This window comes from Ranitomeya imitator, chromosome 4 (genome assembly GCF_032444005.1).
Source record: "Ranitomeya imitator isolate aRanImi1 chromosome 4, aRanImi1.pri, whole genome shotgun sequence".
Lineage (NCBI taxonomy): Eukaryota > Metazoa > Chordata > Amphibia > Anura > Dendrobatidae > Ranitomeya > Ranitomeya imitator.
In genome coordinates, this window is record NC_091285.1 from 432,406,627 (window position 1) to 432,432,407 (window position 25,781).

The following is a 25,781-nucleotide window of genomic DNA, read 5'->3' on the forward strand; positions in this document are numbered from 1 at the left end:
ATTTTCTCGCAGGCTTGCAAAACCGACATACGGACATACAATGGATCCATGTTCTCAAAAAATCGTAACAACATATATACTGTCTCTATATATATATATGTATATATATATATGTCAGTAGACACATATATGTATATATATTAATATTTCATCCAGCGCGAGATAGCTTAAAAGCCTGTAATTCAATTGCGGGCTTTTGCTATCTCCTTCCTAAACCCGACATGATATGAGACATGGTTTACATACAGTAAACCATGTCATATCCCCATTTTTTTTGCATATTCCACACTACTAATGTTAGTAGTGTGTATGTGCAAAATTTGGGCGCTCTAGCTATTAAATTAAAGGGTTAAATTGCGGAAAAAATTGCTATATCTGCTATAATGCAGCTGTGCTCCTGCCAGTAAAACCCCAGCGAATGAATGTAAAGTAGGTCAATGACCTGTAGTTACCTTCATTCGCGGTGATGCGCCCTCTGCTGGATGGCCCTCGAGCGTGGGAAAAAATCAGAAAAGTTCCCAGGCTCGAGTTCATATGAGGACAACCAGCAGAGGGCGCATCACCACGAATGAAGGTAACTACAGGTCATTGACCTACTTTACATTCATTCACTGGGGTTTTACTGGCAGGAGCACAGCTGCATTATAGCAGAGCTCTTGCCTGTAAAAAAAATTAACCCCTTCAGATGGATTTACATCGTGGGACGTGACAGATCATCGGAAGGTATGATATATTGTTGTTTTTTTATTTTTCCTTTGTTACAGAGCGAGGGTCTTCAGGTGGATTACCAGGATAATAAAATATTCCAACAACCTGTGTTTTTATTTCATTAAAAGACTTTTTAATAATGTGTTTGTGTTTTTTTTAACCATTTCAGACTATTGGATTATAATGGATAGGTGTCATAATTGACGCCTCTCCATTATTAATCTGGCTTAATGTCGCCTTACAATAGCAAGGTGACATTAACCCTTCATTACCCCATATCCCACCGCTACACGGGAATGGGAAGAGAGTGGCCAAGTGCCAGAATAGGCGCATCTTCCAGATGTGCCTTTTCTGGGATGGCTGGGGGCAGATGTTTTTAGCCAGGGGGGGCAATAACCATGGACCCTCTCCAGGCTATTAATATCTGCCCTCAGTCACTGGCTTTACTACTCTGGCGGAGAAAATTGCACGGGAGCCCACGCCAATTTTTTCCGCCATTTAACCCTTTAATTTAATAGTTAGAGCGCCCAAATTTTGCACATACACACTACTAACATTAGTAGTGTGGAATATGCAAAAAAAAATGGGGATATGACATGGTTTACTGTATGTAAACCATGTCTCATATCTTGTCGGGTTTAGGAAGGAGATAGCAAAATCCGGCAATTGAATTACCGGCTTTTAAGCTATCTAGCGCTGTATGAAATATTAATATATATACATATATGTGTCTCAATGACATATATATATATATATACACCTATTCTATGTGTACACATTTATTCTACCTATTCTATTCTAACCTGTCAGTGTGATTTTACTGTGCACCGCACTGAATTGCCGGCTTTTCTCTCTAACACTGCTGCGTATTTCTCGCAAGTCACACTGCTGGTCCGTGTGTAATCCGTATTTTTCTGGCCCCCATAGACTTTCATTGGCGTATTTTTTGCGCAATACAGTGACAAACGCAGCATGCTGCGATTTTCTAGGGCCGTAGAAGACCGTATAATACGGATCAGTAAAATACGGCTGATAGGAGCTGGGGCATAGAGAAGCATTGTACCGTATGCAATCCGTATTTTCAGCACCTCTCTTACGTCCGTAAAACATGGTAGTGTGACACCGGCCTAAGGCTTCTTTCAGACATTAGTGATTTTCTCTTATATAAAAATACGGACGGCTATTCATCAGTGTTTCATTCATCAGGGTCATTGTGATGCTGGATGACCCAGCCACAATCCATCTTCAATACTCTTACTGAGCAAAAGAGATTGTTGGCCAAAATCTTGCGATATATGACCACATCCATCCTCCCTTTTGCAGAAAAGCACCCCCAAAGTATGATATTTCTCCCACCGTGCTTCAAGGTTGGGACAGTGTTCTTGGGGTTGTACTTATCCTTCTTCTTCCTCCAAACACGGCGAGTGGAGTTGATACCAAAAAGTTTTATTTTGGTCTCATCTGACCACATGACCGTCTCCCATGTCTTCTCTAGATCATGCAGATGGTCATTGGCGATCTTCAAACGGGCCTGGATATGTTTTTGCGTGAGCATAAGGACTTTGCCCTGCAAGATTCTAATTCATGACGGCGTAATGTGTTACTAACAGTAATGTTTGAGACTGTCGTCCCAGCTCTCTTCAGGTCATTGACCAGGTGCTTCCGAGGAAGATTGACAGTCATCTTGCATTTCTTCCATTTTCTAATAATTGCGCCAGAAGTTGTTGCATTCTCACCAAGCTGCCTGCCTATTGTCCTGTAGCCCATCCAAGAATTGTGCAGGTCTTCAATTTTGTCACTGTTGTCCTTAGACAGCTCTTTGGTCTTGGCTATGGTGGAGAAGTTGATATGTGATTGATTGAGTGTGTGGACAGGTGTCTTTTATTCAGGTGACAAGTTCAAACAGATGCCATTAATACAGGTAATGAGTGCAGAGTTGGAGGGTTTCTTAATCAAAAAATAACAGGCCTGTGAGAGCCAGAATTCTTGCTGGCTGATAGGTGATCAAATACTTATTTCATGCAATAAAATGCAATTTAATTATTTAAAACTCATACATTGTGATTTTCTGGTTTTATTTTTAGATTCTGTCTCTCACAGTTGAAGTGTACCTACGATAAAAAGTACAGACCTTTCCATTCTTTGTAGGTGGGAAAACTTGAAAAATCGGCAGGGTATCAAATACTTATTTTTCCTACTGTATTTAAGTAGATAGATAGATAGATAGATAGATAGATACCGTATATACTCGAGTATAACTTGACCCGAGTATAAGCCGACCCCCCTAATTTTGCAACAAAAACTGGGAAAACTTATTGACTCGAGTATAAGCCTAGGGTGGAAAATGCAGCAGCTACCGGTAATAGTCAAAAATAAAAATAGATTCCAATAAAAGTAAAATTAATTGAGACATCAGTAGGTTAAGTATTTTTGAATATCCATATTGAATCAGGAGCCCCATATAATGCCACATACAGTTCATTGTGGCCTCATAAGATGCTCCATACAAAATAGGCCCCATATAATGCTCCATACAGTTCATTATGGCCCCATAAGATACTCCATATACAAATATACCCCATATAATGCTTCATGCAGTTCTTTATGGCCCCATAAGATGCCCCATATAATGCTCCATTCAGTTCTTTATGTCTCCATAGATGCCCCATAAAATGCTCCATGCAGTTATGGCCCCATAGATACCCCATATAATGCTCCATGCAGTTATTTATGGCCCCATATAATGCTCCATATAATGCTCCATGCAGTTAAGGCCCCATAGATGCCCCATATAATGCTCCATGCAGTTGAGGCCCCATAGATGCCCCATATAATGCTCCATGCAGTTCTTTATGGCCCCATAGATGCTCCATATAGCCACATGTAATGCTGCTGCTGCACTAAAAAAAATAAATTACATACTCACCTCTTGTCGCTGCTCGCTGCTCCTCAGCGTCCCGTCTCTCTGCACTGACTGTTCAGGCAGAGGGCGGCAAGCACACTAATACGTCATCGCGCCCTCTGACCTGAACTGTCAGCACAGATGACGCGTAAGACGGGGCGGCAGTGGAACGCGGAAAGGTGAATATGAAATACTCACCTGCTCCCAGCGCTCCGGACGCGGTCTGTTATGGACCTGGTGGTTAGGAGCACCTGGAATGACCTGATGGTTAAACTAACAAGAACAAGCTCTGGGAAGTGGGAGCTCTGCTGACCGCAACCCCTAATCCTATCACACACACTAGAAATAGCCGTGGAGCGTACCTAACAGGCCTAGATGCCTCTTCACAGCGTAAGAGCTAACTAGCCCTAGAGATAGAAAATAAAGCCTACCTTGCCTCAGAGAAATTCCCCAAAGGAAAAGGCAGCCCCCCACATATATTGACTGTGAGTTAAGATGAAAGTCACAAACACAGGAATGAAACAAGTTTCAGCAAAGGGAGGCCAGACTAACTAAACAGACTGAGGATAGGAAAGGTATCTTTGCGGTCAGCACAAAAAACTACAAAAGACCACGCAGAGTGTGCAAAAAGACCTCCGCACCGACTCACGGTGCGGAGGTGCCACTCTGCATCCCAGAGCTTCCAGCCAGCAAGGAAAAATCATGATAGCCAGCTGGACAAGAAAACAATGAACAAATAATAAACTAGCAGGGACTTAGCTTCTGCTGGAGTAGACAGGTCACCTGAAAGATCCAAGAGCAACTGAACCAGTACAAGAACATTGACAGCTGGCATAGAGTAACGATCTGAGTGGAGATAAATAGAGCAGCCAGCCAAAGAATAAGCTACATCACCTGTGGAAGGAACCTCAGAAGCAGCAGCTCCACTCACAGCCACCAGAGGGAGTCCATGGACAGAACTCGCCGAAGTACCATTCATGACCACAGGAGGGAGTTCAATAACAGAATTCACAACAGTACCCCCCCTTGAGGAGGGGTCACCGAACCCTCACCAGAGCCTCCAGGCCGATTAGGACGAGCCAAATGAAAGGCACGAACTAGATCGGCAGCATGAACATCAGAGGCAAAAACCCAGGGATTATCTTCCTGACCATAACCCTTCCACTTGACCAGGTACTGGAGTTTCCGTCTCGAAATACGAGAATCCAAAATCTTTTCCACCACATACTCCAACTCCCCCTCGACCAACACCGGGGCAGGAGGATCAACGGAGGGAACCATAGGCGCCACGTATCTCCGCAATAACGACCTATGGAACACATTATGGATGGCAAAAGAAGCTGGAAGGGCCAAACGAAATGACACAGGATTAAGAACTTCAGAAATCTTATACGGACCAATGAAACGAGGCTTAAACTTAGGAGAGGAAACCTTCATAGGAACATAACGAGACGACAACCAAACCAAATCCCCAACACGAAGTCGGGGACCAACACAGCGCCGGCGGTTAGCGAAACGTTGAGCCTTCTCCTGGGACAATGTCAAATTGTCCACCACATGAGTCCAAATCTGCTGCAACCTGTCCACCACAGTATCCACACCAGGACAGTCCGAAGGCTCAACCTGCCCTGAAGAGAAACGAGGATGAAAACCAGAATTACAGAAAAACGGCGAAACCAAAGTAGCCGAGCTGGCCCGATTATTAAGGGCGAACTCAGCCAAAGGCAAGAAGGACATCCAATCATCCTGATCGGCAGAAACAAAGCATCTCAGATATGTTTCCAAAGTCAGATTAGTTCGTTCGGTTTGGCCAACAACTCTCGATTGCCAACATCATAATTGCGCTCAGCAGGCGAGAACTTTCTAGAAAAGAAGGCACATGGTTTCATCACCGAGCCATCAGAACTTCTTTGCGACAAAACAGCCTCTGCTCCAATCTCAGATGCATCAACCTCGACCTGAAACGGGAGCAAAACATCTGGCTGGCACAACACAGGGGCAGAAGAAAAACGACGCTTCAACTCCTGAAAAGCCTTCTACAGCCGCAGATGACCAATTAACAACATCAGCACCTTTCTTGGTCAAATCAGTCAACGGTTTAGCCACACTAGAAAAATTAGCGATGAAGCGACGGTAAAAATTAGCAAAGCCCAGGAACTTCTGCAGACTCTTCACAGATGTCGGCTGAGTCCAATCATAAATGGCCTGAACTTTAACAGGGTCCATCTCGATAGTAGAAGGGGAAAAAATGAAACCCAAAAATGAAACCTTCTGAACTCCAAAGAGACACTTTGACCCCTTCACAAACAAGGAATTCGCACGAAGGACCTGGAACACCATTCTGACCTGCTTTACATGAGACTCCCAATCATCCGAAAAGACCAAAATATCATCCAAATATACAATCATGAATCTATCCCCAGAAAACAAATCAGGAATTGGAATTCTAGGCTCTAACATAGGATTCTGAACCACAAAATCTTGAATGTTTTGTACCCTTGCAGTGAGATGATCCACACAAGAGGACAGACCTTGAATGTCCATATCTACACCTGTGTCCTGAACCACCCAGATGTTAAGGGGAAAAGAAAGACAAAACACACTGCAGAGAAAAAAAAATGGTCTCAGAACTTCTCTTATCCCTCTATTGAGATGCATTAATACTTTGGGCCAGCTGTACTGTTATGGACCTGGTGGTTAGGAGCACCTGGAATGACCTGATGGTTAAACTAACAAGAACAAGCTCTGGGAAGTGGGAGCTCTGCTGACCGCAACCCCTAATCCTATCACACACACTAGAAATAGCCGTGGAGCGTACCTAACAGGCCTAGATGCCTCTTCACAGCGTAAGAGCTAACTAGCCCTAGAGATAGAAAATAAAGCCTACCTTGCCTCAGAGAAATTCCCCAAAGGAAAAGGCAGCCCCCCACATATATTGACTGTGAGTTAAGATGAAAGTCACAAACACAGGAATGAAACAAGTTTCAGCAAAGGGAGGCCAGACTAACTAAACAGACTGAGGATAGGAAAGGTATCTTTGCGGTCAGCACAAAAAACTACAAAAGACCACGCAGAGTGTGCAAAAAGACCTCCGCACCGACTCACGGTGCGGAGGTGCCACTCTGCATCCCAGAGCTTCCAGCTAGCAAGGAAAAATCATGATAGCCAGCTGGACAAGAAAACAATGAACAAATAATAAACTAGCAGGGACTTAGCTTCTGCTGGAGTAGACAAGTCACCCGAAAGATCCAAGAGCAACTGAACCAGTACAAGAACATTGACAGCTGGCATAGAGTAACGATCTGAGTGGAGTTAAATAGAGCAGCCAGCCAAAGAATAAGCTACGTCACCTGTGGAAGGAACCTCAGAAGCAGCAGCTCCACTCACAGCCACCAGAGGGAGTCCATGGACAGAACTCACCGAAGTACCATTCATGACCACAGGAGGGAGTTCGATAACAGAATTCACAACAGCGGTCCCTGCATGTCCCACATCTCCGGGAGCAGCAGCTTCTTTCTCTAGTGAGCGGTCACGTGGCACCACTCATTACAGTAATGAATATGCGGCTCCACCCCTATGGGAGTGGAATCCATATTCATATCTTTAATGAGCGGTACAAGTGACCGCTGAACAGGGGAAGAAGCTGCCTTGCCCGAAGACCATGGGACATGCGGGGACCGTGCCAGGAGCAGGCGTGTATTTCACGGGCGTCGCTCCCCCTCACCCGCCGACCCCCCCACCTTCCATGACTCGAGTATAAGCCGACAGGGGCACTTTCAGCCCATTTTTTGGGGGCTGAAAATCTCGGCTTATACTCGAGTATATACGGTAGTTAGATAGATAGATAGATAGATAGATAGATAGATAGACAGAAAAAGAAAAAAGAAGCAGCACAAGCAAGCAGAAAAAAAGTTAAAATGGGTGCAAATCTTCCAGGCAATTTCCAATCCTCCAGATAGCTCAAAAAGTAAAAGCTGCACACCGTTTAAGGAATTAGAATCATTGTTGTTTAACCCCTTACTGACATCGGGCATAATAGTATGCCAATGTCAGTATCCCCCGCTTTGATGTGGGCTCCGGCAGTGAGCCCATATCTTTTCTGGGACATGTCAGCTGTTTTGAACCACGGGTGGAATAACGATCCACTTGCGGCTTTTAACTAGTTAAATGGCGCTGTCAAAGTCTTGCAGCGGCATTTAAATCACGCTTCCGGCCATCGGGACGGAAATACTTGCACCGATGACCGCCGTCACGTGATCGGTGGTCATCGGTTCGTCGGCATGACAACCAGAGGTCTCCATGAGACCTCTATGGTTGTCAGTGGCGGATTGCTATGAGTGCCACCCTGTTGATAGCAAGTCAGCAATTCAGCTACATAGAGGCGAGTTGATCATCGCCTCTATGTAATTGAGCCGATCGGGCTATGGCAGCTTCTAGTCTCCTATGGAGACTATTGAAGCATGCCAAAAGTTAAAGAAAAATATTTTTAAAAATATAACAAAATAAAAAAATATAAGGGTATGTGTCCACATTCAGGATTGCATCAGGATTTGGTCAGAATTTTATGCAGAAAAAAATCCTGACGAAATCTGCACCTGAGGTCACTGGCAGGTCACCTGCATTGTTCTTGTGTTGTTTCTGCACTGGAAGGACATGCTGCATTCTGAAAAGATGCGCCGCATGTCCATTTCCGCAGGTCTGCCGCATGCGTTTTTTAATGCATAGTGGAGACGGGATTTCATGAAATCCCTCCACTATGCTGGAACATCTGGACGCTGCGTTTTTGACGCGGAAACATACCCTTACAGTTCAAATCACCCACCTTTTGCCCCATTCAGAATAAAAATTAAAAAAATTAAACATACTCATATTTGGTATCGCCACATTCAGAATTGCCCATTCTAGCAATAAAAAAAGGATTAACCTGATCATTAAATGGTGTAGCAATAAAAAAAAAAGTCAAAACGCCAGAATTACGTTTTTTTTGGTCGCCGCGACATTGCATTAAAGTGCAATAACAGGGGATCAAAAGATCGTTCCTACACCAAAATGGTATAATTAAAATTGTCAGCTTGGCATGCAAAAAGCAATAAGCCCTCACATAGCCCAAGATCACGAAAAATAGAGATGCTACGGGTATCGGAAAATTGTACAATTTTTTTTTTTAGCAAGGTTTGGAATTTCTTTTCACCACTTAGATAAAAAAGAACCTAGATATGTTTGGACTCTATGAACTCATAATGACCTGGAGAATCACAATGGCAGGTCAGTTTGAGCATTTAGTGAACCTAGCAAAAAAGCCAAACAAAGAACAAGTGTGGGATTGCAATTTTTTTGCAATTTCACCGCACTTTTTTCCATTTTCTAGTACACGACATGGTAAAACCCATGGAGTCATTCAAAAGTACAACTTGTCCTGCAAAAAATAAGCCCTCACATGGACATATTGATGGAAAAATCAAAAAGTTATGGGTCTGGGAAGGAGGGGAGCGAAAAATGAAAACACAAAACCAAAAAAAGCTCCGTGGGTGAAGGGGTTAATAGCCTATTGGGGCTCAGCAACTTTTCCGTATGGAGAGAACTTGAGAAAGGTTCTCTACAGAACTGAAATGTTGCCAAGCCCGAATGGGCTATTAAACTACAGTTTGTTTAATTCATTTAATGGAGTGCTGCTTTTGTTTTTTTTTAGCTAGATAGACAGATAGATGCCAGTGATATATGTCATCAGTGTTTTGCATGTGTAGTTTTCTGTACTTGATTTTAGCTAATAAATAAAGAAAAGAAAAAAAAGTTGTGGGATCCCCCTCATTTTTCATAACTAGCTAAGGGAAAGCAGACAGCTAGGGACTGGTCTTAATAGTCTGGGAAGGGGCCAATATCCATGCATCTTCCCAGTCCATTAATATCAGTTCACAGCTGTCTGCTTACCTTATACTGGTTATTAACCCCTTCACAACATGCATTGTTTATTTACAGCGCATGTCGGAAGCAAGTGTATGGAGTGGTCTTACGCAGCGAGAACGCCCCATACCCGGCAGGGGATGACTGTGCATTACAGCAAGGAACTACCCCTAACAATCAAAATGCTAAAAGGGTAGGCTATGAAGATAATAGGGCACTTCAAAAAATTCGAAAAGAACTACAAGGATAAAGAAGTACTAAGCCTAAAAAGTAAAAATGTATATTTATTAATATAATTAGTTAAAAAAAACACACATACATCAACATAAAAACTTGAAATAGAGAAAACTGTTTAAATGTTGTATAGACTAGGGCTACTGATAAGGTGCTACGGCAGAAAATAATATATACATTGAATATGTACACAAATGGCCGCAGTGTGATGAGGTTAAATATGCAATTCGATTTCAATAGTTACATAGGAAACATATAGAAGTTATGCTTGTATTCTTACCTTAAAAAATTTGATTGATTTTTACTTTTCTTATTGCTGATTCCAACATCATCATAAAACTTATCTTTTATATTTTTGCCAATCTCAACATCATCATGGTTTTCATAATTTACCTTATAAACACAAAACAAAATAAAATAAATAGGTACAAAGCATATGCATCAGGTTATGGAATACAATTAAATTAATGGTTTGGACCATCACAAGCCCTCACGCTGGGTTTACATTACCTGATAATATGACCTCAGATTGATAGATATTTACCTATTCGTGGTCATTTAATAGCCTATTTATACAGGCAGACAGCGGTTAACGGTGTGCAATGAATGATCTGCAAGAAATCGCTCAGTACTAGTGTTGAGCGATACCGTCCGATACTTGAAAGTATCGGTATCGGATAGTATCGGCCGATACCCGAAAAATATCGGATATCGCCGATACCGATATCCGATACCAATACAAGTCAATGGGACATCAAGTATCGGAATGTATCCTCATGGATCCCAGGGTCTGAAGGAGAGGAAACTCTCCTTCAGGCCCTGGGATCCATATTAAAGTGTAAAATAAAGAATTAAAATAAAAAATATTGTTATATTCACCTCTCCGGCGGCCCCTGGACATCAGCGGGAGGATCCGGCGTCCGGCACGGCTTCTTTCTTCAAAATGCGCGCCTTCAGGACCTGTGGAATGACGTCCCGGCTTCTGATTGGTCGCGTGCCGCCCATGTGACCGCCACGCGACCAATCAGAAGCCGCGACGTCATTCCTCAGGTCCTAGAAGGCGCTCATTCTAGGACTTTAGCTGAGGAATGACGTCGCGGCTTCTGATTGGTCGCGTGGCGGTCACATGGGCGGCACGCGACCAATCAGAAGCCGGGACGTCATTCCACAGGTCCTGAAGGCGCGCATTTTGAAGAAAGAAGCCGTGCCGGACGCCGGATCCTCCCGCTGATGTCCAGGGGCCGCCGGAGAGGTGAATATAACAATATTTTTTATTTTAATTCTTTATTTTACACTTCCGATACCGATACCCGATATCACAAAAATATCGGATCTCGGTATCGGAATTCCGATACCGCAAGTATCGGCCGATACCCGATACTTGCGGTATCGGAATGCTCAACACTACTCAGTACACATAAGCTGTCACTTGTTCTTGTCAAGATGATGCTTTAACAAGAACGATTATCTTTTATGAAAACCAAAAGCTCATTTTACCTGTTGAAAAAGTGTTTTGCTCATTCATCAGATGATCAACAGCCCGTGTAGACTGCAAGATTATAGTGCAACAGGTGTTCTTACGAACGCTCATTCACGATAATCTTTCAGTGTAGAGGCAATTTTAGACTGAAGAGCATGGGGATGAGTTGATCTCTGCTGGTTCCTATTAACATTTTCCTGCTCAGGTATGGTTAGACCTCCACCAATTATAATGTTATAGTATATCCAGGGATAAGACATAACATTATCAGATAAAATATCTTAACTTTACTTTCTTACCTCTACCACAGCCATCCCAGTGTGATGCATGGACTGGCCATGGGTCTCCTGACCTGAACTTATATGAAGCTCTAGAGTTCAGGTAAGGAGACCCGTGGCCAGTCCATACATCATGGTCTGTACTTGGACAGTGTTTCATGAATGTCCGAATGAGGCTTTAGGAGCTTAGTAACATCAAATTATTCAGGCACATTACCATTTCTCTATGTTTAGTTAAAAAAACATCCATTATAAAATCATCCACTTATAGTCTGCATTTAGAGAGTTTGAAGTTAGAGTCAAATTATTATTAATTTTTTTAATCACAAAGTTGAATCTTGATTTGGTTTAAAAAATGAACAGTTAAAAGTTGTTTTTTTAAAGAATTTTAGGTTTTTTTTAAATGATGCCTTTTATTGAACTATTGTCTTAATGTTGAGGAAAAGCTCTTAGGCCGTAGTGAAATGGCTGTGTAGCCACCATTCAAAAACAGCAACCGATAGTCATTGCAGTTGAGTCAGGTCACAGATTTTTCTTCTGAGGTTCACTAGTTTCCCAATGCCTCCCTCATGATTAAAGCGAATCAACCACTGTGTCCATCCGACCACTAGTATGTGCATGTCACAGTGTAGAAACTTTACAACCAGGCCACATGTTGCTTGTACTATGGTGACCAGCCCATGCTACCATAGCCATAGCCACAGCGTGTTCAGATTTTTCCCATCAAGCACATAAGGGACGCCATTGCTCAGGGAACTGCTGTGGAGCCTGATGATTTACCCAAGTGCATTCAGAGTAGAAGAACATTTCTCAGAAAACCATTACTATCCTCACTGAGAGCATGTCAAGGCATATAACTGTGAGTGGTGCTTATACTCAATATTGGAAAAAATTTGTAGTTTTGAAAATATTGTTTCCATTAATATGTGTATCGATCTTGTGATTTCCATCATTCCATGATATTTCCTTCTTAGAGTTGCAATTTCAAGGTTGAGGAGTCTAGGTGTTACCAGTTGTGGGTGTGCCACTACAAAGTCCAATCAGTGCTGGCAGTGTAGTCTATGTAAGTACACACTCCTTTACCAAGGGCAATAGTAACACCCAACTGTCAATTTATTTCTAATTTTCAAGTAGAATACTAGAGGAATGTCACACTGTAAGGTCTATGAAAAGATGCTTAAAAATTGTTACTTTCTGGGGAAAAGACTAAAGCAAAAATGTCATGAACAGGGACAGGTCCTCTTTAAGGGCATTATACAATGATTAAGATTTATTTGCTTGACAACAGAAATTCCTTGTAACCATGTAATGTTTGCTAGCAAGGTCAATACCACTTACCTCGGCATTAAATGCTTTATTTGAAAATCCATCATCACTTTTCTGTGACATTTCCATGGCTTCTACAAACAGAAATAAAAAGATGTGCAAGATATTTAATAAACAAAATTCACAAAATATTAATATCAAGCGCATAAAAATAAGCTTTGTAGTTTCAAGCAAAAGGAATGAAAGAACAGGAATGGAATTTATGGTATCAAAAAGATGTAATGTTAAGGTTAATCGCTAGGCAAATAGTACAGATAAATGTAAGATTACTGCTATACAGTCATGGCCAAATGGTACCCTTGAAATTATTCCAGAAAATGAATTATTTGTCGGAGAAAATTATTGAAAATTATTGCAATTACATGTTTTATCATACATGTTTATTTCCTTTATGTGTTTTGGAACAATACAAAAATAAGAGGAAAAAAGGCAAATTGGATAGAGCGTCACACAAAGCCCCAAAATGGCCCAGACAAAATTGTTGGCACCCTCAACTTAATACTTAATACACCCTTTTTTAATAAATAACTGCAATCAATCATCCTATAACTATCAACAAGCTCCTTACACCTCTCAACTGAAATTGTTGACCACGTTTCTGTTGCAAATTCCACCAGGTCTCTCTTATTTGAAGGGTGCCTTCTCCCAACAACAATTTTAAAATCTCTCCACAGGTGTTCAATGGAGTTTTGATTCACACTCATTGCTGGCCACTTCAGAACTCTCCAGTCCTTTGTTTCCATCCATTTCTGGGTGCTTTTTGAAGTATGTTTGGGTTCATTGTCCTGCTGGAAGATCCATGACCAAGGACGCAAACCCAGCTTTCTGACACTGGGCATTACAATGCGACCTAAAATCCTTTGGTAATCTTCAGATTTCATGCACTCTGTCAAGGCACTCAGTGCCAGAAGTATCAAAACAACCCCAAAACATATTTGAATCTTCATCATATTTTACTGTAAGTTCTGTGCTCTTTTCTTTGTAGGCTTCATTTCGTTCTTGGTAAACAGTAGAATGATGTGCTTTACTAATGGTCTTATCTGTCCACAAGATGCTTTCTCAGAAGGATTTTAGCTTACTTTTTCATTCTTCTGTGTCCGCACTGGGGTCCAGCTGGGTCTCCTGCCATATCATTTAATTTTATTCAAATGTCGACGGATACTTTGCCCTGACACTGATGTACCCTGAGCTTGCAGGACAGCTTCAATTTCTTTGGAACTTGGGCTGCTTTTCCACCACCTGGACTATCCTGCGTTGCAACCTTTCATCAATTTTTCTCTGCTGTCCATGTCCAGGGAGATGGCTAAAGTGCCATGGGTTGTAAACTTCTTGATTGTGCTGCACTCCGTGGATAAAGGAACATCACGATCTCTGAAGATGGACTTGTAACCTTGAGATTGTTGACATTGTTCAACAATTTTTGTTCTCAAGTCCTCAGTCAGTTTTCTTCTCCTCTTTCTTTTCTTCATGCTTAGTGTGGCCTTTTTATCTAGTTTCAGGTGTGATTTTCATATCGCATACACCTGTTACTTGTCATATGTGAGTTTGAGTGACCATCACATTCTTGAAACAAAGTTGTATACCCACAATTTTGGAAATGTGCCAACAATTTCGTCAGGTCCATTTTTGTGGTTTTGTGTGAAATTATGTCCAATTTGCCTTTTTTTCAGTTTTTTATGCTGTCTCAATACACACAAAGAAAATAAATGTGTATAACAAAACATGTGTGATTGCAGTAATCTTCTTGGATAAATACCTTATTTTCTGCAACAATTTCAAGGGTGCCTACACTTTTGGCCAGGACTTTAAAAAGCATAGGTGCTTCACAAATTTATGCTAAAAAATTATTCCCACCCAATTTTGATATTCACTATTTATGTTGGTTGTTATGTATATACACTAATGTATATGACTACCCAATGAAGGAATACATACAAAGATGAAAACTTAAATTCATCTAAGAAAAATCTGGCTTAGAAGTAGGGTGGTCTCCTCAAAGAGGTGTTCTTCAGGAGAGGTTTCACTTGTACAAACCTTGGCTAGAAAACAATATTACCATATTACCAATGTTGCTAGTCAACTAAATATTGAGATCACCTGTGCACTTGACCCACTCCCATCCCACTTCATCCCAAACCTCACCACAGTCTTCATCCCAACCCTAACCCATCTCTTCAACCTATCACTAACAACTGGCATTTTCCCCTCAAGCTTTAAACATGCCTCAATCACACCTATCCTCAAAAAGCCCTCTCTTGACCCATCCTCTGTATCTAGCTATTGCCCTATATCACTTCTCCCCTTTGCCTCAAAACTACTGGAACAACATGTCCATCTTGAACTGTCCTCCCATCTATCTTCCTGCTCCTTCTTCGACCGCTTTCAATCAGGCTTCCGGTCACACCACTCCACTGAAACTGCCTTAACTAAGGTCACCAATGACCTATTAACCGCCAAGAGCAAGCTACACTACTCTGTCCTCCTCCTCCTAGACCTGTCCTCTGCCTTTGACACAGTGGACCATTCCCTGCTGCTGCAGACCCTCTCATCCCTTGGAATCACAGAATTGGCCCTATCCTGGATCTCATCATACCTAACTGACCATACATTCAGCGTCTCCCACTCACACACCACCTCCTCACCTCGCCCCCTATCTGTCGGAGTCCCGCAAGGTTCAGTTCTAGGACCCCTGCTCTTCTCCATTTACACCTTTGGCCTGGGACAGCTCATAGAATCTCACGGCTTTCAGCATCATCTCTATGCTGACGACACACAGATCTATATCTCTGGACCAGATATCACCTCCCTACTAACCAGAATCCCTCAATGTCTGTCTGCTATTTCATCCTTCTTCTCCACTAGATTTCTAAAACTTAACATGGACAAAACAGAATTCATCATCTTTCCCCCATCTCACACGACCTCCCAAAGAACCTATCCATTACAGTAAACGGCTGCCCACTCTCCCCAGTCCCACAAGCCCGCTGTCTTGGGGTAATCCTTGACACTGATCTCTCCTTTAAACCACATATCCAAACCCTTTCCACTTCCTGCCACCTCCAACTCAAAAATATTTCAAGGATTCGCACATTCCTAAACCAAGAATCTGCAAAGACCCTAGTCCATGCCCTCATCATCTCCCGCCTTGACTACTGTAACCTCCTGCTCTGTGGCCTCCCCTCTAACACTCTTGCACCCCTCCAATCTATTCTAAACTCTGCTGCCCGACTAATCCACCTGTCCCCCCGCTATTCCCCGGCCTCTCCCCTCTGTCAATCCCTGCACTGGCTCCCCATCACCCAGAGACTCCAGTACAAAGGCCTAACCATGACATACAAAGATACAAAGCCATCCACAACCTGTCTCCTCCATACATCTGTGACCTCGTCTCCCGGTACTTTCCTGCACGCAACCTCCGATCCTCACAAGATCTCCTTCTCTACTCCCCTATTATCTCCTCTTCCCACAATCGCATACAAGATTTCTCTCGTGCATCCCCCCTACTCTGGAATTCTCTACCACAACATATCAGACTCTCGCCTACCATCGAAACCTTCAAAAAGAACCTGAAGACCCACCTCTTCCGACAAGCCTACAACCTGCAGTAACCACCGATTGACCAAACCGCTGCACGGCCAGCTCTACCCTCACCTACTGTATCCTCACCCATCCCTTGTAGATTGTGAGCCCTCGCGGGCAGGGTCCTCTCTCCTCCTGTACCAGTTGTGACTTGTATTGTTCAAGATTATTGTACTTGTTTTAATATGTATACCCCTCCTCACATGTAAATCGCCATGGAATAAATGGCGCTATAATAATAAATAATAATAATAATAATCTCAAGGCTTGTAGGGTTAGTCCTCAAATGCTAAAATGAGATCAGAGGATTTTATACCTGGCATGTCAACAATTTACAACATAAGACAGATATCCTTGCCTATTGAGGGAAAGAGCACGATGCCACACTAACACTGAATACTGTCAAAGCAGGGAGTATGTAAAACTTTAGGCACCCCTGGTCAAAATGACTGTCTTTGTGAACAGTTAAGCAAGATGAAGATTAAATGATCTCTAAAAGGCCTAAAGTTAAAGATGAAACATTTCCTTGTATTTTAGGCACACACACACACACAAAAAAATTCTTTATATATATATATATATATATATATATATATATATATATATACAGTGGGGCAAAAAAGTATTTAGTCAGTCAGCAATAGTGCAAGTTCCACCACTTAAAAAGATGAGAGGCGTCTGTAATTTACATCATAGGTAGACCTCAACTATGGGAGACAAACTGAGAAAAAAAATCCAGAAAATCACATTGTCTGTTTTTTTATCATTTTTTTTGCATATTATGGTGGAAAATAAGTATTTGGTCAGAAACAAACAATCAAGATTTCTGGCTCTCACAGACCTGTAACTTCTTCTTTAAGAGTCTCCTCTTTCCTCCACTCATTACCTGTAGTAATGGCACCTGTTTAAACTTGTTATCAGTATAAAAAGACACCTGTGCACACCCTCAAACAGTCTGACTCCAAACTCCACTATGGTGAAGACCAAAGAGCTGTCAAAGGACACCAGAAACAAAATTGTAGCCCTGCACCAGGCTGGGAAGACTGAATCTGCAATAGCCAACCAGCTTGGAGTGAAGAAATCAACAGTGGGAGCAATAATTAGAAAATGGAAGACATACAAGACCACTGATAATCTCCCTCGATCTGGGGCTCCACGCAAAATCCCACCCCGTGGGGTCAGAATGATCACAAGAACGGTGAGCAAAAATCCCAGAACCACACGGGGGGACCTAGTGAATGAACTGCAGAGAGCTGGGACCAATGTAACAAGGCCTACCATAAGTAACACACTACGCCACCATGGACTCAGATCCTGCAGTGCCAGACGTGTCCCACTGCTTAAGCCAGTACATGTCCGGGCCCGTCTGAAGTTTGCTAGAGAGCATTTGGATGATCCAGAGGAGTTTTGGGAGAATGTCCTATGGTCTGATGAAACCAAACTGGAACTGTTTGGTAGAAACACAACTTGTCGTGTTTGGAGGAAAAAGAATACTGAGTTGCATCCATCAAACACCATACCTACTGTAAAGCATGGTGGTGGAAACATCATGCTTTGGGGCTGTTTCCCTGCAAAGGGGCCAGGACGACTGATCCGGGTACATGAAAGAATGAATGGGGCCATGTATCGTGAGATTTTGAGTGCAAACCTCCTTCCATCAGCAAGGGCATTGAAGATGAAACGTGGCTGGGTCTTTCAACATGACAATGATCCAAAGCACACCGCCAGGGCAACGAAGGAGTGGCTTCGTAAGAAGCATTTCAAGGTCCTGGAGTGGCCTAGCCAGTCTCCAGATCTCAACCCTATAGAAAACCTTTGGAGGGAGTTGAAAGTCCGTGTTGCCAAGCGAAAAGCCAAAAACATCACTGCTCTAGAGGAGATCTGCATGGAGGAATGGGCCAACATACCAACAACAGTGTGTGGCAACCTTGTGAAGACTTACAGAAAACGTTTGACCTCTGTCATTGCCAACAAAGGATATATTACAAAGTATTGAGATGAAATTTTGTTTCTGACCAAATACTTATTTTCCACCATAATATGCAAATAAAATGTTAAAAAAAACAGACAATGTGATTTTCTGGATTTTTTTTTCTCAGTTTGTCTCCCATAGTTGAGGTCTACCTATGATGTAAATTACAGACGCCTCTCATCTTTTTAAGTGGTGGAAATTGCACTGTTGCTGACTGACTAAATACTTTTTTGCCCCACTGTATATATATATATAATATTTTACATTTTAAAAATTACAAAAAGGAAAATGGGTCAATGCAAAAGTTTAGTCACCATACGATTTGTGTACTCAGATAACTTTGATTACAATTTCAGACCTTAATTAGCCTATTAGGGCTATAGCTTGTTCATTATCATCATTAAGAATGACCTGATGATGCAAATTTCCAAGCTTTATAAAAACCCAACCTCCTCCAACCTTGTGTAAAAAAGCAGCCATGGGTTCTTCTAAGCATCTGCCTAGCACTCTGAAAATGAAAATGGAGGAGGCCAACGATGCAGGAGAAGGTTATGAGAAGTTAGCAAAGCATTTTCAAGTTACCCTTTACTCAGTTTGAAATGTAATTAAGAAATGGTAGTTAACAGGAACAGTGGAGGAAAAGGTAAGGTTTGGAAGACCAAAAACATTTTTTGTGAGCGCTACTTGTAGAATTGCTAGAAAGGCAAATCAGAAACTTTGCCTGACTGTAAAAGACCTTCAGAAAGATTTAGAGGACCCTGGAACTGTTATACTGTTCAGAGATACCTGCCCAAATAGGGCCTTAATGTAAGAGTCATAAGAAGAAAGATTTGGAAATCCTAGCTAATTATAGACATTTTTCCATTTCATTTGAAGAAATTATGGAAAATTTTAAAATTGATACCAGCAAACCCATCTCTAAAGATGGGACAGGGCCATATCTATCATTGGGCAGCATCCACTACACTTTTTACAAACGTCTCTAAGCATCTGGGAAGTATGAAGACCAATTGCTGGAGTTTTGGGAGAAAATGTTGTCCAATTGTTTTCTGATGTAGGATTTGGGCTGCTCAACAATCTTGGGTCTTTTTTGCTTCATTTTTTTGCTTCATAATGTGCCAAATGGTTTATATTGGTGAATGACTCTGCACTGCAGTAGACCAGCTCATCACACTAACTCTTCATCTGTGAAGACATGCTATTGTGATAGATGCAGTATCTGGTTTAGTATTGTCTTGCAGAATTATGCAAGGCCTTCCCTGAAATAGACATTATCTGCATCAGAGCATATGTTGTTCTAAAACCTCTATACAATGCCAGCATTGATAGTGCCTTTCAAGATGTGTAAGCTGGCCATGCCATAGGCACTAATGCAACCCATACCATGAAGAGATGAAGGCTTTTCAACTGTGCGCTGTTAACACGCGGGATAGTACTTGCCCTCTTAAGTCTGCAGGACATGGCGACAATGGTTTCCAATAAGAACTTAACATTTTTATTCATCTGGCTAGATGTCTAGAAAAGGCACCTTTCAAACCTGAAACATCTGGAGATGTTTGGTCACAATGAGTGGGCAAAAATACTTGTGGAAAGGTGCAGAAGTCTCACTGAGAGTTACAGAAGTCACTTGTTTGCAGTTATTGCCTCAAAAGGCTGTAATATTAAGTTAGGGATCACATCATTTTTGTCCAGGTAATTTGCATTGGTTTGTTTTTTTAATTGTTCTATTAAGCTAAAATTCAAAACCAATATCTGATTTTCATTAGTTGACATATAGTAAATGTATATTGAAAATTACTTTTGTCAGTTTCAAGTTATGTCAGTGACCATGGTGGATTTTTCCTACTTTACTAGAAGGGCTCCAACAATTTTGTCCACGTGTGATATGGTTTCTTCTTTCCATTGTAGAGTTTTAACTTGCATTTGTGGATTGCATAGTGAACTGTGTTCACAATGATTTCTGGAAGTATTTCTGAGCCCATACAGATATTTGGACAACTGAATCATGCCTGTGTTAATGCAGTTCTTCCTGAAAGCCCCTAAAAAATACGCATCCAATATTGAAAATCGGACTGTACTTTGTGCACATTGATTTCTCCAGAATTTCTAAACCTTATGTATAGTGGATGGTAGGATACTCAAAGTCCTTGCAATTTTATGTTGAAGAACATTTTTTTTTAATGTTTCACAATTTTTAGACAGGAGTTACTCACAGATTGGTGAACCTCTGACCCATCTTTACTTCTGAGAGACTGTGCCTCTGTAATATGCTATTTTTTCTATGCACTCAGGTAACTTAGCTGTTATTTGACCCTAAATTTCTAAATGTCAACTTCTGAAGAGATAAGAGATTTTTAAAAAATGCTTTGTTTTTTCTTACATTTTACACAAGCATCTCAACTTTCTGTAATTAGGGTTGTGGTTTTGCACATTACACTAAGCTATTTTGTATAGTACAGTCTTTGAAAGACTGTCATAAGTTACGAGCTGACTTCGACAAACTTAGCAAACATGACACTCAATTTGCAAAAATGTAAAGTCATGCACCTGGGCACTAATAATATGTTGGCATCATATGTTCTAGAGGGAGTAAAACTAGGAGAGTAGCTTGTAGAGAAGGATCTACAGTAGGTCTACTTGTAGATCACAGACTAAATAACAGCATGCAATGTCAATCAGTAGCTTCTAAGATCAGCAGAATATTGTCATGTGTTATTAAAGGTATAAAAATTTGCAAGACAGGAAGTTAATACTATCATTTTGCAAAGAGTTAGTGTGACCTTACCTGTAATGTGCTCTTTAGCTCTGGGCATCAGTTCATAGAAACAATGCCTCAGAGTTGGGGAAGAAGAGCTACCAAACTTAAAAATGGGCTTGGAGGATATTGGTTAAGAGGAAATATTAAAAGAGTCACATTTACTTAGTCTTGAGAAGAACTGTTTAACCCCTTTACCCCCAAGGGTGGTTTGCACGTTATGGACCGGGCCAATTTTTACAATTCTGACCACTGTCCCTTTATGAGGTTATAACTCTGGAACGCTTCAACGGATCCCGGTGATTCTGACATTGTTTTCTCGTGACATATTGTACTTCATGGTTGTGGTAAAATTTCTTTGATATTACCTGCATTTATTTGTGAAAAAAACGGAAATATGGCGAAAATTTTAAAAATTTTGCAATTTTCCAACTTTGAATTTTTATACAATTAAATCACAGAGATATGTCACACAAAATACTTAATAAGTAACATTTCCCACATGTCTACTTTACATCAGCACAATTTTGGAACCAAAATTTTTTTTTGTTAGGGAGTTATAAGGGTTAAAATTTGACCAGCAATTTCTCATTTTTACAACACCATTTTATTTTAGGGACCACATCTCATTTGAAGTCATTTTGAGGGGTCTATATGATAGAAAATACCCAAGTGTGACACCATTCTAAAAACTGTACCCCTCAAGGTTCTCAAAACCACATTCAAGAAGTTTATTAACCCTTCAGGTGTTTCACAGGAATTTTTGGAATGTTTAAATAAAAATTAACATTTAACTTTTTTTCACAAAAAATTTAATTCAGCTCCAATTTGTTTTATTTTACCAAGAGTTACAGGAGAAAATAGACCCCACACCTTGTTGTACAACTTGTCCTGAGTACGCCGATACCCCATATGTGGAGGTAAACCACTGTTAGGGCGCATGACAGAGCTTGGAAGCAAAGGAATGCCATTTGACTTTTCAATGCAAAATTGACTGGAATTGAGATGGGACGCCATGTTGCGTTTGGAGAGCCACTGATGTGCCTAAACATTGAAACCCCCCACAAGTGACACTATTTTGGAAAGTAGACCCCCTAAGGAACTTATCTAGAAGTGTGGTGAGCACTTTGACCCACCAAGAGCTTCACAGAAGTTTATAATGCAGAGCCATAAAAATAAAACAAAAATTTTTTCCACAAAAATTATTTTTTAGCCCCCAGTTTTGTATTTTCCTGAGGGTAACAGGAGAAATTGGACCCCAAAAGTTGTTGTGCAATTTGTCCTGAGTGCTCTGATACCCCATATGTGGGGGGGAACCACTGTTTGGGCGCATGGGAGGGCTCGGAAGGGAAGGAGCGCCATTTGGAATATAGACTTAGATGGAATGGTCTGCAGGCGTCACATTGCGTTTGCAGAGCCCCTAATGTACCTAAACAGTAGAAACCCCCCACAAGTGACAACATTTTGGAAAGTAGACCCCCTAAGGAACTTATCTAGAGGTGTGGTGAGCACTTTGACCCACCAAGTGCTTCACAGAAGTTTATAATGTAGAACCGTAAAAATAAAAAATCATTTTTTTTTCACAAAAATTATATTTTCGCCCCCAATTTCTTATTTTCCCAATGGTAAGAGAAGAAATTGGAACCAAAAAGTTGTTGTACAATTTGTCCTGAGTACGCTGATACCCCATACGTGGGGGTAAACCACTGTTTGGGCGCATGGGAACGCTCGGAAGGGAAGGAGCGCCGTTTGACTTTTCAATGCAAAATTCACAGGAATTGAGATGGGACGCCATGTTGCATTTGGAGAGCCACTGATGTGCCTAGACATTGAAACCCCCCACAAGTGACACCATTTTGGAAAGTAGACCCCCTAAGGAACTTATCTAGATGTGTGGTGAGCACTTTGACCCACCAAGAGCTTCACAGAAGTTTATAATGCAGAGCCGTAAAAATAAAACTAAAATTTTTTCCCATAAAAATTATTTTTTAGCCCCCAGTTTTGTATTTTCCTGAGGGTAACAGGAGAAATTGGACTCCAAAAGTTGTTGTGCAATTTGTCCTGAGTGCGCTGATACCCCATATGTGGGGGGAACCACCGTTTGGGCGCATGGGAGGGCTCAGAAGGGAAGGAGCGCCATTTGGAATACAGACTTAGATGGAATGGTCTGCAGGCGTCACATTGCGTTTGCAGAGCCCCTAATGTACCTAAACAGTAGAAACCCCCCACAAGTGACCCCATATTGGAAACTAGACCCCCCACGAACTTATCTAGATGGGTTGTGAGAACTTTGAGCCCCCAAGTGTTTCACTACAGTTTCTAATGCAGAGCCGTGAAAAAAAAAAAAAAATTCCCCCCAAAATTATTTTTTAACCCCCAGTTTTGTATTTTCTCGAGGGTAACAGGAGAAATTGGACCCCAAAATTTGTTGTCCAATTTGTCCTGAGTGCGCTAATGCCCCATATGTGGGGGAGAACCACCGTTTGGGTGCATGGGAGGGCTCGGAAGGGAAGGAGCGCTATTTGGAATACAGACTTAGATGGAATGGTCTGCAGGCGTCACATTGCGTTTGCAGAACCTGTAATGTACCTAAACAGTAGAAACCCCCCACAAGTGACCCCATATTGGAAACTAGACCCCCCACGAACTTATCTAGATGTGTTGTGAGAACTTTGAGCCCCCAAGTGTTTCACTACAGTTTATAACGCAGAGCTGTGAAAATAAAAAATCCTTTTTTTTCCCACAAAAATTATTTTTTAGCCCCCAGTTTTGTATTTTCCCAAGGGTAACAGGAGAAATTGGACCCCAAAAGTTGTTGTCCAATTTGTCTTGAGTACGCTGATACCCCATATGTTGGGGTAAACCCCTGTTTGGGCACACGGGAGAGCTCGGAAGGGAAGGAGCACTGTTTTACTTTTTCAACGCAGAATTGGCTGGAATTGAGATCGGACGCCATGTCGCGTTTGGAGAGCCCCTGATGTGTCTAAACAGTGGAAACCCCCAATTATAACTGAAACCCTAATCCAAGCACACCCCTAACCCCAATTCCAACGGTAACCCTAACCACACATCTAACCCAGACACACCCCTAACCCTAATCCCAACCCTATTCCCAACCGCAAATGTAATCCAAACCCTAACCCTAACTTTAGCCCCAACCCTAACTGTAGCCTTAACCCTAACTGTAGCCTTAATCCTAGCCCTAACCATAACCCTAGCCCCAGCCCTAACCCTAACCCTAGCCCTAACCCTAGCCCTAACCCTAACCCTAGCCCTAGCCCTAACCCTAGCCCTAACCCTAACCCTAGCCTTAACCCTAGCCCTAGCCCTAACCCTAACCCTAACCCTAGACCTAACCCTAACCCTAGCCCTAACCCTAGCCCTAACCCTAACCCTAACCCTAGCCCTAGCCCTAACCCTAACCCTAGCCCTAACCCTAACCCTAGCCCTAACCCTAACCCTAACCCTAGCCCTAACCCTAGCCCTAACCCTAGCCCTAACCCTAGCCCTAACCCTAATGGGAAAATGGAAATAAATACATTTTTTTATTTTTTTTATTTTTCCCTAACTAAGGGGGTGATGAAGGGGGGTTTGATTTACTTTTATAGCGGGTTTTTATGATTGGCAGCCGTCACACACTGAAAGATGCTTTTTATTGCAAAAAATATTTTTTGCGTTACCACATTTTGAGAGCTATAATTTTTCCATATTTGAGTCCACAGAGTCATATGAGGTCTTGTTTTTTGCGGGACGAGCTGACGTTTTTATTGGTAACATTTTCGGGCACGTGACATTTTTTGATCGCTTTTTATTCCGATTTTTGTGAGGCAGAATTACCAAAAACCAGCTATTCATGAATTTCTTTTGGGGGAGGCGTTTATACCATTCCGCCTTTGGTAAAATTGATAAAGCAGTTTTATTCTTCGGGTCAGTACGATTACAGCGACACCTCATTTATATCATTTTTTTAATGTTTTGGCGCTTTTATACGATAAAAACTATTTTATAGAAAAAATAATTATTTTTGCATCGCTTTATTCTGAGGACTATAACTTTTTTATTTTTTTGCTGATGTTGCTGTATGGCAGCTCGTTTTTTGCGGGACAAGATGACGCTTTCAGCGGTACCATGGTTACTTATATCTGTGTTTTTTATCGTGTGTTATTCCACTTTTTGTTCGGCGGTATGATAATAAAGCGTTGTTTTTTGCCTCGTTTTTTTTTTTTTTTTCTTACGGTGTTTACTGAAGGGGTTAACTAGTGGGACAGTTTTATAGGTCGGGTCGTTACGGACACGGCGATACTAAATATGTGCACTTTTATTGTTTTGTTTTTTTTATTTAGATAAAGAAATGTATTAATGGGAATAATAATTTTTTTTTTTTTCATTATTTAGGATTTTTTTTTTTTTTTTCTACACACTTGTAAAAAATTTTTTTTACTTTTTTACTTTGTCCCAGGGGGGACATCACAGATCGGTGATCTGCCTGTTTGCACAGCACTCTGGCAGATCACTGATCTGTCTCAGAGCGCTGCAGCGTTACCTTGTGCCTGCTCTGAGCAGGCACTTGGTAAGCCACCTCCCTCCCTGCAGGACCCGGATCCGCGGCCATCTTGGATCCGGGATTTGCTTCAGGGAGGAAGTTA

General features: G+C 41.6%; 1 protein-coding gene across 1 annotated transcript in view; it reads right to left on the bottom strand.

Moving 5' to 3' along the window:
- SLC28A1 (solute carrier family 28 member 1) overlaps positions 1–25,781 on the bottom strand; it is a 200,717-nt gene that overhangs the window by 118,009 nt on the left and 56,927 nt on the right. The window contains exons 2-3 of the mRNA XM_069765557.1: positions 12,842–12,903; positions 10,026–10,138 (exon numbers count right to left, since the gene is read on the bottom strand). Coding sequence (XP_069621658.1) covers positions 10,026–10,138; positions 12,842–12,898 — 170 coding nt within the window. The 5' untranslated portion in view covers positions 12,899–12,903. The remainder of the gene's footprint in view (positions 1–10,025; positions 10,139–12,841; positions 12,904–25,781) is intronic.